Here is a 12,327-nt window from a genome sequence, read left to right on the forward strand (position 1 = left end):
TGAGCATGTGATGAAATAGTATGGTAATGAACTGATAACTCCAGAAAGCATTTTTCCTAGCCTTGCGTGCAACTCGCAAAAGTGGAAATGAAATTTGTACAAGGTTAGGTTATGAACAATATGTGTTTGATTACTGCATCATGTTTTCATTAATTTTATAAAATGCTCAGATGACTTTGAAAACAGACATTGCCTTGAACTGAATGGTTCTGCACCCCTGATTTCAATTCATGCTTGAGTGGGATGAAGGGTTTTCAAAGCCAAACCGTTATTTTCTGTTTGATTTTTAATGCTTAGACAAAATAGCCCAATTGTTTTACTGCTGACCAACTTTCAGTAGCACTCGTTATAAAAAAAAATAAAAATGTGCAAAAGCAAGTTCTGTATACCTTATGATTTTATACGTTGTATGATTTTGGTTCATAGGCAGCTGCGTGGAAATTGTTTTATTGGCGTTACGAAAGAGGATTAGGGCCAGTGAAGAAGAAAAAGGGGAGTGATAGGTTTCTGACTTTTTTTCTCAGAATTCTGACTTTAAAGTGAGAATAAGTCAAGTCTACGGAAGAGGATTAGGGCCAGTGAAGAAAAAAAGGGGGGGGGATTCTGACTTTTTTTTCTCGGAATTCTGACTTATTCCACTTTAAAGTCAGAATTCTGTACACGGCAACTGTTTTTTTTTCAGTAATGTCCCAAACTGTCCACTGGGTGGGGCAGTTTGCCCAGACTACTGACATATAACGCTCGGCTAGCGCTTTTCATCCTGATGGGGGGACTGCAGTAATATACATTGTAAACACAAAATAATAATTGTTTCAATTAAGCAAGTGTGCCAGTTGATGAATTACATGATATCATTCATTGATATCATTGAATATATTGTTGCTTCCGTGGCAGCGTTATTGAACGTGTGCGCGCTTCATCACGATCAACGTTAACGTGCTCGCGCAGGTGTGGCTCTCGAGCACGCGCTCGACGCCCCTCCCCCTCTCACCAACCTTCCTCGCGCGCTCCCGTGAAGCATTGCATTGTATGAAAGTAGTACGCTGACGGGCTGCACTGGTGGCGCGACTCTTCTCCTTCGAGCACTACTATCTGTACTTGTTAGTCCGCACGCACTGCAGGTAAAACTTTACTTTCTGTACATTCACTCAATTAGTGATGTTTATCCTTCTGCCTCGAAGCAGGCAAAAGTGTAGTTAAAGTTGCGCTGGTTTAATAAGGCTGACCAGATTCGCCGACGCTAGCTTCGTAAGCTTTTTTTCCTCCCTGACGACCTCCATTGCTAAATGCCGCTTCCGCACTTTCCAGACAGTTGAGCTCAAGCTGAAAGATGCTCTCATTTGAATGTAGGATCATCAGTGGTGTAAACAATACCGACAATCTCACCAGAGCAGCTTCACAAATACGGTCATCCATTTATTTTTAAAAAATCGAAACGTTGACATTTGGCCGAGATTGTCGAAACGGCTGTAGTCAAACAAAGAGGCTGTCTTCTCGACTTGCCTCGGCAGAGCAGGCGGCTGGCTCGTTGACTTTTCATTGAACCGGTTGAGAATCAAAGACAGACCACAATAAGGTATTAATTCCTTTTCGTTTTTATTTTTTTGTTCGGTACGATAAATGATTGTACCCCGAACTCCACTTATTTTAAAACGCCTTAGAGCAACGTTCAATTTTAAATGCAACCCTTACATATTGGATTTTCTTAAAATCTTGATATCATTCAGTCATACGTCAAACATGTTTTTGGTTATATATCTTTTTTCTTTCCGCCGGGCGTTGAATTTGAAATGAGGCCACCTACACGTTCTTCCACTGCGGACACACTAGCCATCTGTTGCCTCTGTGATGACGCCATCTTTCTGGTGACCCACCCAGTGGCAAGCTGCTTTTAAAACACTGGTTTTACTGGGAAGCTCTCGTTAGGAAGGCACAATCCCCTCTCTATGCTTGGGTGGTTTGGGCCATTAAAACAAGGGATGTAACGATCCCGCTTTTTTTTCCCCCAGACCAAATTCTTCCAGACCTACTTACAGTATATTTGAGTACTCAGCAATGCCAAATACTGGTAATTGATGAAGCCATGATGCATTGCATTTTTTTATGGAAAATGACATTTTATCCCTGAACTACTCATTGAACAAAGTAATGGGGGGGGAATGTAAAACCTGTAAGAAGTGTAGCTTATTTGTCGCCATGGAGGTGATGATTACTGCCTTAAGACTGCATGATGTGTTACAACGCTGCACGAGACAAAGGTCGTTGCGAGCTAGTTGATACTTCGTCCTTGGACTACCTGCGGCAGGTGATGCGAGTGACATGCGTGTCCCAGTCCAATGAAGCTTTTTCGGACCGTCTCAGCGGTGGATTCTCGTTTTGCTATACGGTGTGTTTTGCTGATAAGCAAATTGCAAATTTTAACTCGCAAACTGTGATGCAAAACCACATATTTTGAGTCTTGTCTTTTCTAGGCTGTTTATTGCACACCCTTTCATGACCATACTGAAAAGAAAACAAAACCAACCATTTGTCGGCACTGACTTTTCATTATCATTTTATTGTTCATTATCATTTTATTGTCTTCTTTCTATGTGGTTTCAGCTTTTGATCTGTGCCCCAAAATGTCATTTGTAACTTTACATTGTTATTTTAAGACATGCCTCTGAATGAATTGTAGTTGGTGGGAAAACATGCCGTGTGAAGCAAAATCTTCTTTTCTTAACATGAACCAAACATTTGCCCTGTAAACTAGACCTATTCCCATTCACCCATTTGTATACATCAGTGGCAAGGAGCTCTGAGACTTAAGCGATAAATATTCCACCTAAGTGCTTTGGGGTGTTCCCAATGCTCACTGCGCAGAGAATAGATCCCCTTGATAATTGACGGCATGAGCACAATTTCCAGGTCATGGATGTAGGAGAAGGGTTGCAGATGAGCAGCAAAACACGCACCCGTGGTCTCATTAGCCATTATTTTAATTTTGAGAGCAGCTTGCCTTGAGACAGTGATTGTTCATCTCCAACTGCATTCCCCTGGGACGAACACTTTTTGGGGACAACAACCTGGTTGTTCGTTAAATGTTCGGAAACCTTATTAATTTTGCATTAGAATTTGACGCGTCTTTGTCAGCCATGTGTAATTTGACCTGATTTTGTGTATGCGTGTCAGTGAGGCCATTGTGCTCGGTTTAGATTTAAGTTGTTCTACTAAAAGCTTGAAGACCGTGCAGTAAAAGGAAATGACTTTTGAGTTCAGACACAACAATCTTCCATGTAATGTTAATACGGATTTTCCTGTTGTCGTTTTTTTTTTTTTTAGCGCGTCTCCCCTTTTTATTTTATTTTTTTATTTTTATCTTCCTGCTGGTGTTTTCCTCTTCCGGTTCTTGTTCTACTTTAACAGAAAGCCACTCATTAATAAAGTGGTTACCCGCATTGATATCCACCCTCAGTGTGCTTTGTGGTGTGCTTTGGATCAATATTTGTCGGCTTTTTATTTTTATTAGTCAGTGCTGAAACACCCGTCAGTGTCTGTAATAGCCCGCCTTACAGCACCGAGATGGCATTTGTTGAAGGGGTGGGGACATTGTTATCAAGACTTGGTCAAACATTGGTCAACACATGCCTCCAGGCTGCCGCTGCCCCATTTCAGGAGCCCTTTCTTCTTGTTCAAGTCATCGAGGGAATGCTCTAATATTTTTGACAAGACTGTCCTACTTAGATTATTCATCTACCGTGACGCTTGCGGGCTTTTGTCAGACATTTCACTGTCTAATAGTGAATTAGTTTAAGGATAATTCCAAGATTAGAAAAGAATGTCTAACCCATAACACCAACCAGCAACAACATTAAGACCACTTTGGCTTTATGATAACATTGCATTACATATTCTGCCGTTTTGTAAGGTACTAATGCCGTGTTTTGATTGCCGCTGTCAGAGAGGCAATATTCTTAAACCAAATTTGTTGTATGTATGTAGTTTATAGTGTAGCGTTGTGCAACTGCGTGAGCACTTTTCCATTGTTGTAACTGGAGTGTTAATGAATTCTAGTGTTGGTAATTTTGTTGGTGTTTGGGAAAATATTTTCTTTCGTTGGCCTTACATAATGATGCCGATTGAGTCGAGTTCAGTGGAAAACAGCACAATTGCTCTGAAGGTCCTCATTTTCCCATTTGTGTACTTGCTTGTTTCCCAATAACTTCCCTTTACTCTACTGAGCAAGCATACTTCCGCAGTTACTGAAACTCATTCTGAAGTGTAATTTTTGTGTGTGTGTGGTGTGTTGCTTCCTTTGCGGCGCGTTGCTGCCAGTATATCACAGTACACGCCGCGAGGTAATTGCTTTACATTTGATGGTTGGATGTGCTGTAAAAATAGCAGCATATCAATTTATTTTGCTAACCCCCACCCTTCCTTCCCTCTTCAGGGATGGCAGCCATCCGTAAGAAGCTGGTGATAGTTGGTGATGGAGCTTGTGGGAAGACCTGCCTTCTGATTGTCTTTAGCAAGGACCAGTTCCCCGAGGTGTATGTCCCCACTGTGTTTGAGAACTACGTGGCCGACATAGAAGTGGATAGCAAGCAGGTACGAAGTAACACTGATGGTGTGCCACTATTGCACATTTAGTTATCTTGTCAAACAATTGCCATGTTATTTCACATAAGAATAACAGGGGGTTAACTACTAATGTAATATCAAATCATGTTAAAACTATAAAATACACATTTTTTTTTTTTTTTTAAATGGATGTTGTGCTGCACCATGTTTACTTGGCTATGTGCGATTGCACTACCATGTAGAGTTTAAACATACTGCAGTCAATCAATGCAATTCTTCTGATTGTGTAATTGTATTGTCGTGCAGTCAAGCACACAGCAAATCTTCTATAACCCCCGTGCCTGGAAAATCAAATCAAAATAACCATTTGTATGTGTGTTTCAGGTGGAATTGGCGCTGTGGGACACGGCCGGTCAAGAGGACTATGATAGGCTCAGACCGCTCTCTTATCCAGACACTGACGTCATTCTCATGTGCTTTTCCATAGACAGCCCTGACAGCTTGGGTGAGCGTAAACACAGTCATGCGCATCAATCAATTTTGTACTGCTCTCCTCTCCTCTCCAGCCATTTTGATGAGCAACATAGGTACTTTCCGGGGTTACTTAATTTATTTGATTTCCAAATAATCGTTAAAGCCGTTCGTTGATTAACTGCCAGAGCAAGTCGCTGCAGCACAAGCAGCACCAGGCAGCCATGCTGCAAAATTACACGCAATGCACTTTCTGCCATTAGGATTATGAATATGGAAATAGGTTCATATAAAATCATGTGATGAAAGTGCTGGATAATTTAAACGTCATGCATAAATGTGATTAAACGAGTAGAAAATGTCTATTACCTGGTATGTTAGTAATAAAAACAAGGTAAGAGTGCTATTTTGCGCTCTTAGAGACATGATTATCTTTGTTTACAAGTACAATGTTGTATTTTGATTTGTACAGCACAGTGCATGCAAACAGGCTGAAATGAATGTTTCACTGGTTGCTTGGTTTCACCCAGAACAAATATGAATGCAATTTATTTCCCTTTGTCTGGCTTATCTGATATCTGGAAAACCTGGTTTCAAACATTCATGAAATGTGTCTTGTCAAACGCACTGCCTCGCCCAACCAACAAATGATTTCATTTTCTTTTGCGCACAGAAAACATTCCAGAGAAGTGGACACCTGAGGTAAAACACTTCTGCCCCAACGTTCCCATCATCCTGGTTGGAAACAAGAAAGACCTGCGCAATGATGAGCACACACGCCGGGAACTGGCTAAAATGAAGCAGGTGCTTGATCTCATTTAACATACATAGTCAGGTCAACAGCCACTCGTCCATTAGATGACTGAGCAGAAATGTTCCCATGTGCTTTGTTCAAGCGGTCTTTAGCGCTCTTACTGTTTTGTCCTTTTGCTGGTTGTTCCAATTTCTGTTAGCTTGATAGGACTTGATATTGACTACTTTGCTATGAACAAAGAATTTTAAAGGGGATCTTTGCATTTGCTTGAGTCCATCTGTTTGTGCTATTTGATAAGAAGGATTACTAAACAAAGATTCCTACATTAGCTTCTCAAGCTAGCTAGCTAGCTTCCCAGTAAGTTAGCAAGGTAAGGTGATGCATGAGGTGCATCAGAAGTACAATGTTTAGGGGCCATCTTTGTGCATCTGTTATTTTTTGCTTCCAGTTGCATGCTGCTAATGGTTTGTTAATGTTATTTAGAACTTTCTTGTGTTGAAGCAGTACTGGTAGTAAGACACGGTATTAATTGTCTTTTTTGTCCAACAGGAGCCAGTGAAGTCTGAGGAAGGCAGGGACATGGCTGGTCGGATCGCGGCATTCGGCTACATGGAATGCTCTGCAAAGACCAAGGACGGTGTGCGGGAGGTGTTTGAGATGGCCACAAGGGCGGCGCTGCAGGCTCGCCGCAGAAACAAGAGCAGTAAATGTGTACTGCTGTAACGTGGCAGTTATTGTGGGACTGTTTGCACCTGGCCTGTTGTACCTGTGGCCAGGGAGGGATAGAAGAATTAGTAGACGGCGTACAGGAGGGAGGTCAGCAAAAGACTGCAGTTAATGGCTCCCGCTAAAAAATGGCTGTTTGTCGGACTGAATTTACCCAGAGACTTTTGTTTGGGAAGCTAAGAAGGAGAGGGATTGGATGTGGGCAAATAACGACGACCTTTGTAAACCTTTGGCCTTCTAATTTGGTGGGAACTTGACACCATCCAAAGACCGCTTGTCCTCACCCCGCCCAACACCGAAGGTCATTAAGAGATCCTGCCCCTGCTTCAAATCTAGCCATGCGTGATCATTTGTGGTGGGGATGTTCCGCTGACTGTGTTATGTTTGGATGGCAACCTTAGTTTCCTCTTTGAATGACTTGACGGGTCAGGGCACAGCAAGTACACGTAAATAATGGCCGCCAGTGGGATAGTTAACCCCGATTGTGCAGGCAAGGCAATCTGCCCTCTGATGAGGCTATGTATACACTTAAAATTCTCACTTTGGCTCAAATTTAGGTGTGCCTACCACAAGACAACCTGAATACTGGTGTCTGGAAACATTTTGGTCGGGTGTGCACCTCTAGCTGACCCCCTCCACTTCAGATACGATGGTTTTACAGCCTCAAGGCATGATGTCTATGTGAGGCTAATCCTGTGCTTACAGGACTACTCAGCCCTCACCTCACATTTCTATTATCCCACTGTTGCAATTGACAAACCGTTGCCCCCTCTTGCTATTATTTAAAGTACTTGCAAGATGGTGATTATGATTCGGCAATTTTGACATTAACACGCACGCCCCCACCAACAATAATATAATGGGTTCTAAGAATGACAAACCAATTAAAAGAGGGCCCAGTGGATGGATTTATAAGCCCGCCAAACCCTTCTCGTCTGCTCTCCATTCCTCCTCCACACATCTGACTGCTGGTGCTGATCTTCTAGCTGTAGACCAGGACAGAGAACGCGGATACTAAGTGTTGTGTTTTAGATGCGCGCCACCACTAATCTCTTGATCTAGGAGTGACGCAATTTGATTTCATTTTATTTTGGGGGCAGAAATGTAGACTTGAAGACAGTAATCGGAATCCTGCATAGCCTGTTAAATCTCGGATCCTGCCTTTAGAAGTTGTAACACCGAGCTGGAATGGCCCCGAACACACTTGTGTTGAAAGCAATCGCTACCGTAAAGTATTTTTCATACGCTAGTCCTTCTGTTACGGCACAAGTGCGGCTGTTTTGTAGGTTGTCTTTGTAATTTCAGAGAATGCCTGGATCCGCCATGAGCACATTTTACAATTGAATCTGCCTTATCGTTTAAGTGCTGGTACCTGCCGATCCATAAAACTGCATGACAGCCTTTTTGGGGAAACAATGTTCTTCAGCACTGTCTAGAAGAAAAAAAAAAAGAATTGAGACCTGGTTAATTGCTTGCTATTAGTTTTATTTGATTAAATATGCTGATGGTGGCCTGTCAGTTTTCCCTCAAATAAAAAAAAAAAACTAGTTCCTCTTCCTGGCCTACTGAGATGAGGTTGCTCCAGAAACCTACTCCTGTATTGTTGGATTACACTTTATTTCCTCCTTTTATTTTTAAATGTATTGTTGTCTGTCAGTATTTAAAAGAAAAAAAAAAACAGGCAGAACAAGAGCGGCTCGCTTTACCTGACCTTACTCTTAACGACCTGTCAATCAGTCCCACCAAATGTTTTTAGACAGTCACGAGAAGATTAATTATTGCTTGGGCCCTGGATTAAGATGTTTTCAAATGCAAAAAAATGACATTGAGAGGGCAAAAATGTAATGTACAAATCATTTTTATTCCTCATTTTAATGAATGTTTAAATCTTAAATTTTGATGCTGAAGTCAGAACAGGTAAACCAAGCTGTATGCAATGTCTGTAAATATGAATTGTTGGTTTGTTCATACTAAACTATACACACGGGACTGGAAAGCGTATTTGTAAACTAGCTTTGGTTTGTGTAATAAATTACTTTCTATAACACCCAGTGCTTTTCGTTCTGAGTCGGAGATGGGGCAGAGCTCTTAAAAGTCAATCGATGCACACGCGAGTGTGATGGATGAGAAGTTTTATGAAGTGCCGAGTTTATTGTTAACGTTCCCCCTGGACTCTGATTGAATACTAACTAAAGATGCGAAAAGAGCCCCACCGGAGGGAACGTATTTCTTTTGGATCAATGGTGTAACTGTTAACAAAGGAGGCTTCAAAACATTTATGGGTTACTTCAATCTGACCCCTGTTATTTCAACGCAAGAGGACTTTTAAACACATTCTCTACTTACTATTCAATCTGAGTCCAAATCACATCTGATTGCCTGTCAGATCTTGGGAGGCATGTGAAGCTGAACATATACCGTAAACTGGATATTAGGTTCAAACGTATGTGTAAATACGTTTGAAAATATTTGCCAGTCAAAAATGTTTGACAGTTTATCAGTTCCACACTTATGTTAGCACTGTACTACTGCAAGTACATACATACACTGAGTGAACACAAAGCAGCTAATGCCAAAATACAGTATGCTGTTTTGACTGAGCAAGCGAGTCTGACTCGTCTGACTTAAAATTTAGCGGTCACATCCTGGATTTTTTTTTTTACTTGCTTGAAACATGAAAGTGTAAAATGTAGTGTTCACATCCTTGATTTTTGACTTGCTTGTAACATGAAAGTGAAGATCAGGAGCAACTAGGATTGTTTTCTTGCTTGGGGCTTAAGGGGAGATAGACCAGTAAGTAACTGGGGCTAAACAGATTTCTGACATAATTGCTCTAGTTATTTCTTAGCTGTCATGAGTCCTACCGTATTTGCCGGTGTACAGGTCGACTCGGTGTATAAGTCGACCCCCTAAAATTCGACGGAAATTTACGATTTTATGATATATCCTTTGTATAAGTCGAGCTCAATTGTTGCATTATATTAAACTTCAAAATTCAATATGCGAAATTTATTGACGAAATGTGTTCAAATTCCGGGAGGCCGTGCGCATGCGGCTGTTTATAAGCACCGCGGAGGAGATCGCGGCCGGCGAGCTCGCGCACGCCACCCGGCACCAACGGGAGGCCGGAAATAGCTCCAAGCCGAGCGGATCGGCACTTTATAAGCACCGCGGAGGAGATCGCGGCGCCTCATTGGACTTCCAGCGGCCGGCGAGCTCGCGCACCCGCCCGGCACATCCGGGAGGCCGTGCGCACGAGCCAAGTGGCCGAAAATAGCCCCCGCCGAGCGGATCGGCTGTTTATAAGCACCGCGGAGGTGGTCGCGGCGTCTCATTCGACTTCCAGCGGCCGGCGAGCTCGCGCACCCGCCCGGCACATCCGGGAGGCCGTGCGCACGAGCCAAGTGGCCGAAAATAGCCCCCGCCGAGCGGATCGGCTGTTTATAAGCACCGCGGAGGTGGTGGCGGCGCCTCATTCGACTTCCAGCGGCCGGCGAGCTCGCGCACCCGCCCGGCACATCCGGGAGGCCGTGCGCACGAGCCAAGTGGCCGAAAATAGCCCCCGCCGAGCGGATCGGCTGTTTATAAGCACCGCGGAGGTGGTGGCGGCGCCTCATTCGACTTCCAGTGGCCGGCGAGCTCGCGCGCCCGCCCGGCACATCCGGGAGGCCGTGCGCACGAGCCAAGTGGCCGAAAATAGCCCCCGCCGAGCGGATCGGCTGTTTATAAGCACCGCGGAGGTGGTGGCGGCGCCTCATTCGACTTCCAGCGGCCGGCGAGCTCGCGCACCCGCCCGGCACATCCGGGAGGCCGTGCGCACGAGCCAAGTGGCCGAAAATAGCCCCCGCCGAGCGGATCGGCTGTTTATAAGCACCGCGGAGGTGGTGGCGGCGCCTCATTCGACTTCCAGTGGCCGGCGAGCTCGCGCGCCCGCCCGGCACATCCGGGAGGCCGTGCGCACGAGCCAAGTGGCCGAAAATAGCCCCCGCCGAGCGGATCGGCTGTTTATAAGCACCGCGGAGGTGGTCGCGGCGTCTCATTCGACTTCCAGCGGCCGGCGAGCTCGCGCACCCGCCCGGCACATCCGGGAGGCCGTGCGCACGAGCCAAGTGGCCGAAAATAGCCCCCGCCGAGCGGATCGGCTGTTTATAAGCACCGCGGAGGTGGTGGCGGCGCCTCATTCGACTTCCAGCGGGCCGCGCACTCGCGCACGCCGCCCGGTTCAAATTTTCTAAGTGCAACGCACAATGAGATGCATGAGAAACGGCCTTGGTTACCATCACATTTGAAGCGATGAATACGAAGTTAAATTTTATGACTCGGTGTATAAGTCGAGGTCGATTTTTTTCGGTCGATTTTGGATCGAAAAAGGTCGACCAATACACCGGCAAATACGGTAATTAAAAATGAAAGTGAATAAACACATGCTCATGTTAGCTTAGAATGTCACTAATACTGCACACTGCAGTATTATCCGTCTCCACTGCAGCAGTCTGTTTTCTTTTGCGCTCATACATTGTATAACTTTAGATCAAAACTCCCTGTAAGCCAAAATAGTCATTTTTCAAGTGGAGGAAAATGAGCTGTTTCTCATTCAGAGTCAACGCAGATGAGGATCTTTGCAAACCTGGGTGAGATGATTGCTGCCTAAAGAGCATAATGCTACTACACCAAGTCCTCTTGGCAGCAGCAGCCTCATACTCTTGACTGATGGCTGTGCTGCAGAGAGGGCTTGTGTGGGATGCAAAGGTGAGCCAGTTTGCTCCGGTGTGGGATGGGACACGTAGCACATCCATATTCACAAACTGCAGGGAGTGTGCAACATAGTGTGGTGTTAGATTATTAGACACCACTTGCACAGAACAGTATGGACAATTTATTTACTTATTTTTTATTTTATCTGTACAGTATTTGCTTGTGAGGCAATTATGGTTTAGCCCAATGAACTCCGCCTGGCAACAGCAGATTTAATCCGATTTAGATGAAGCTGAGAACTATACAGTGGACCCCCACTATAGGTTAACTCTGCTCACTGCAGTAATATAGCCCATACATCCAGTTTACTGCAGTGGTCCTTTTTCTCTCTGCCCCTAATCTCTTCTTGAAACAGTAAGCAAAACAGTAAATGTCAAGTTTCAAATCTAAATGTGCTTAGTGCCCCACCCTTTCCCATAGAAAAACACCACTGGGCCACTGCTGAATAATGAAGTTCATTCATAGAGTCCTTGTAACCAAACAGTATTCTATTCAGTCAAACACACTAAAAACCTGCAGAGTACATTGTGATGTCAGTAAAGCCTCCCTTTAACTCTTCTCAGTGTATTTATGGAAAATGACAGCAGGCTCTATTAAAGTGAAACCATAGGCCGGAAGGAAGGAAGGTCGTCACTGCATCCTCCACCCAATGCGGTGGTCAGACACCGTGAAAGAGGCACAACAGAACCCGAAAGCGGAACATTTCAGCAGGGAATGAAGCTGAGAACATTAACGCCGGTTCTTTTATTTTTTTCTGTTCACAAATCGCCTCGCCCTCTCTTCTAGCTTCTTCTAGCCTCCCCTTGCTTCCCTTCCCTTCTCTTCCTCCTCCTCCTCCTCCTCCAGCCCGCGAGGTGTGTGCTGCTCCACATGCTGGTGAACGCCGGTTTTATATACCGGGCTATTTTTAGCCAGGCTCGAGCCCAACTATTTTTAACCAATATGCTTTCGTTGCCTGCTTGAAATCTCCAATGAAACTGGACGTAGGGCACACGAACTGTCCAATGGGAGGACGGAAAATTAGAAAGGAGCGGAGCTTGTACAAACTGCAGTGAGGATGG

At 44.4% G+C, this 12,327-nt stretch overlaps 1 protein-coding gene across 1 annotated transcript; it reads left to right on the forward strand.

Moving 5' to 3' along the window:
* Nucleotides 1-966: 966 nt before the first annotated feature.
* Nucleotides 967-8,558, forward strand: rhoab (ras homolog gene family, member Ab). The gene is made up of 5 exons (XM_088364491.1): nt 967-1,121; nt 4,430-4,587; nt 4,945-5,065; nt 5,705-5,835; nt 6,335-8,558. Exons 2-5 carry the CDS (start codon nt 4,432-4,434, stop codon nt 6,506-6,508), a joined length of 582 nt encoding a protein of 193 aa, XP_088220617.1. The 5' UTR covers nt 967-1,121; nt 4,430-4,431; the 3' UTR covers nt 6,509-8,558.
* Nucleotides 8,559-12,327: the final 3,769 nt, after the last annotated feature.

Source organism: Syngnathus floridae, chromosome 2 (genome assembly GCF_059516105.1).
Source record: "Syngnathus floridae isolate MCC-2025c chromosome 2, RoL_Sflo_1.0, whole genome shotgun sequence".
NCBI classification, from domain to species: domain Eukaryota; kingdom Metazoa; phylum Chordata; class Actinopteri; order Syngnathiformes; family Syngnathidae; genus Syngnathus; species Syngnathus floridae.

Bases quoted from the DNA above. Each gene is read 5' to 3' on its own strand.
- rhoab (XM_088364491.1), top strand. From the start codon at position 4,432: ATGGCAGCCATCCGTAAGAAGCTGGTGATAGTTGGTGATGGAGCTTGT. The intron at 4,588-4,944 runs GTACGAAGTAAC...TGTGTGTTTCAG, and splicing joins TAGAAGTGGATAGCAAGCAG to GTGGAATTGGCGCTGTGGGA. The intron at 5,836-6,334 runs GTGCTTGATCTC...TTTGTCCAACAG, and splicing joins AACTGGCTAAAATGAAGCAG to GAGCCAGTGAAGTCTGAGGA.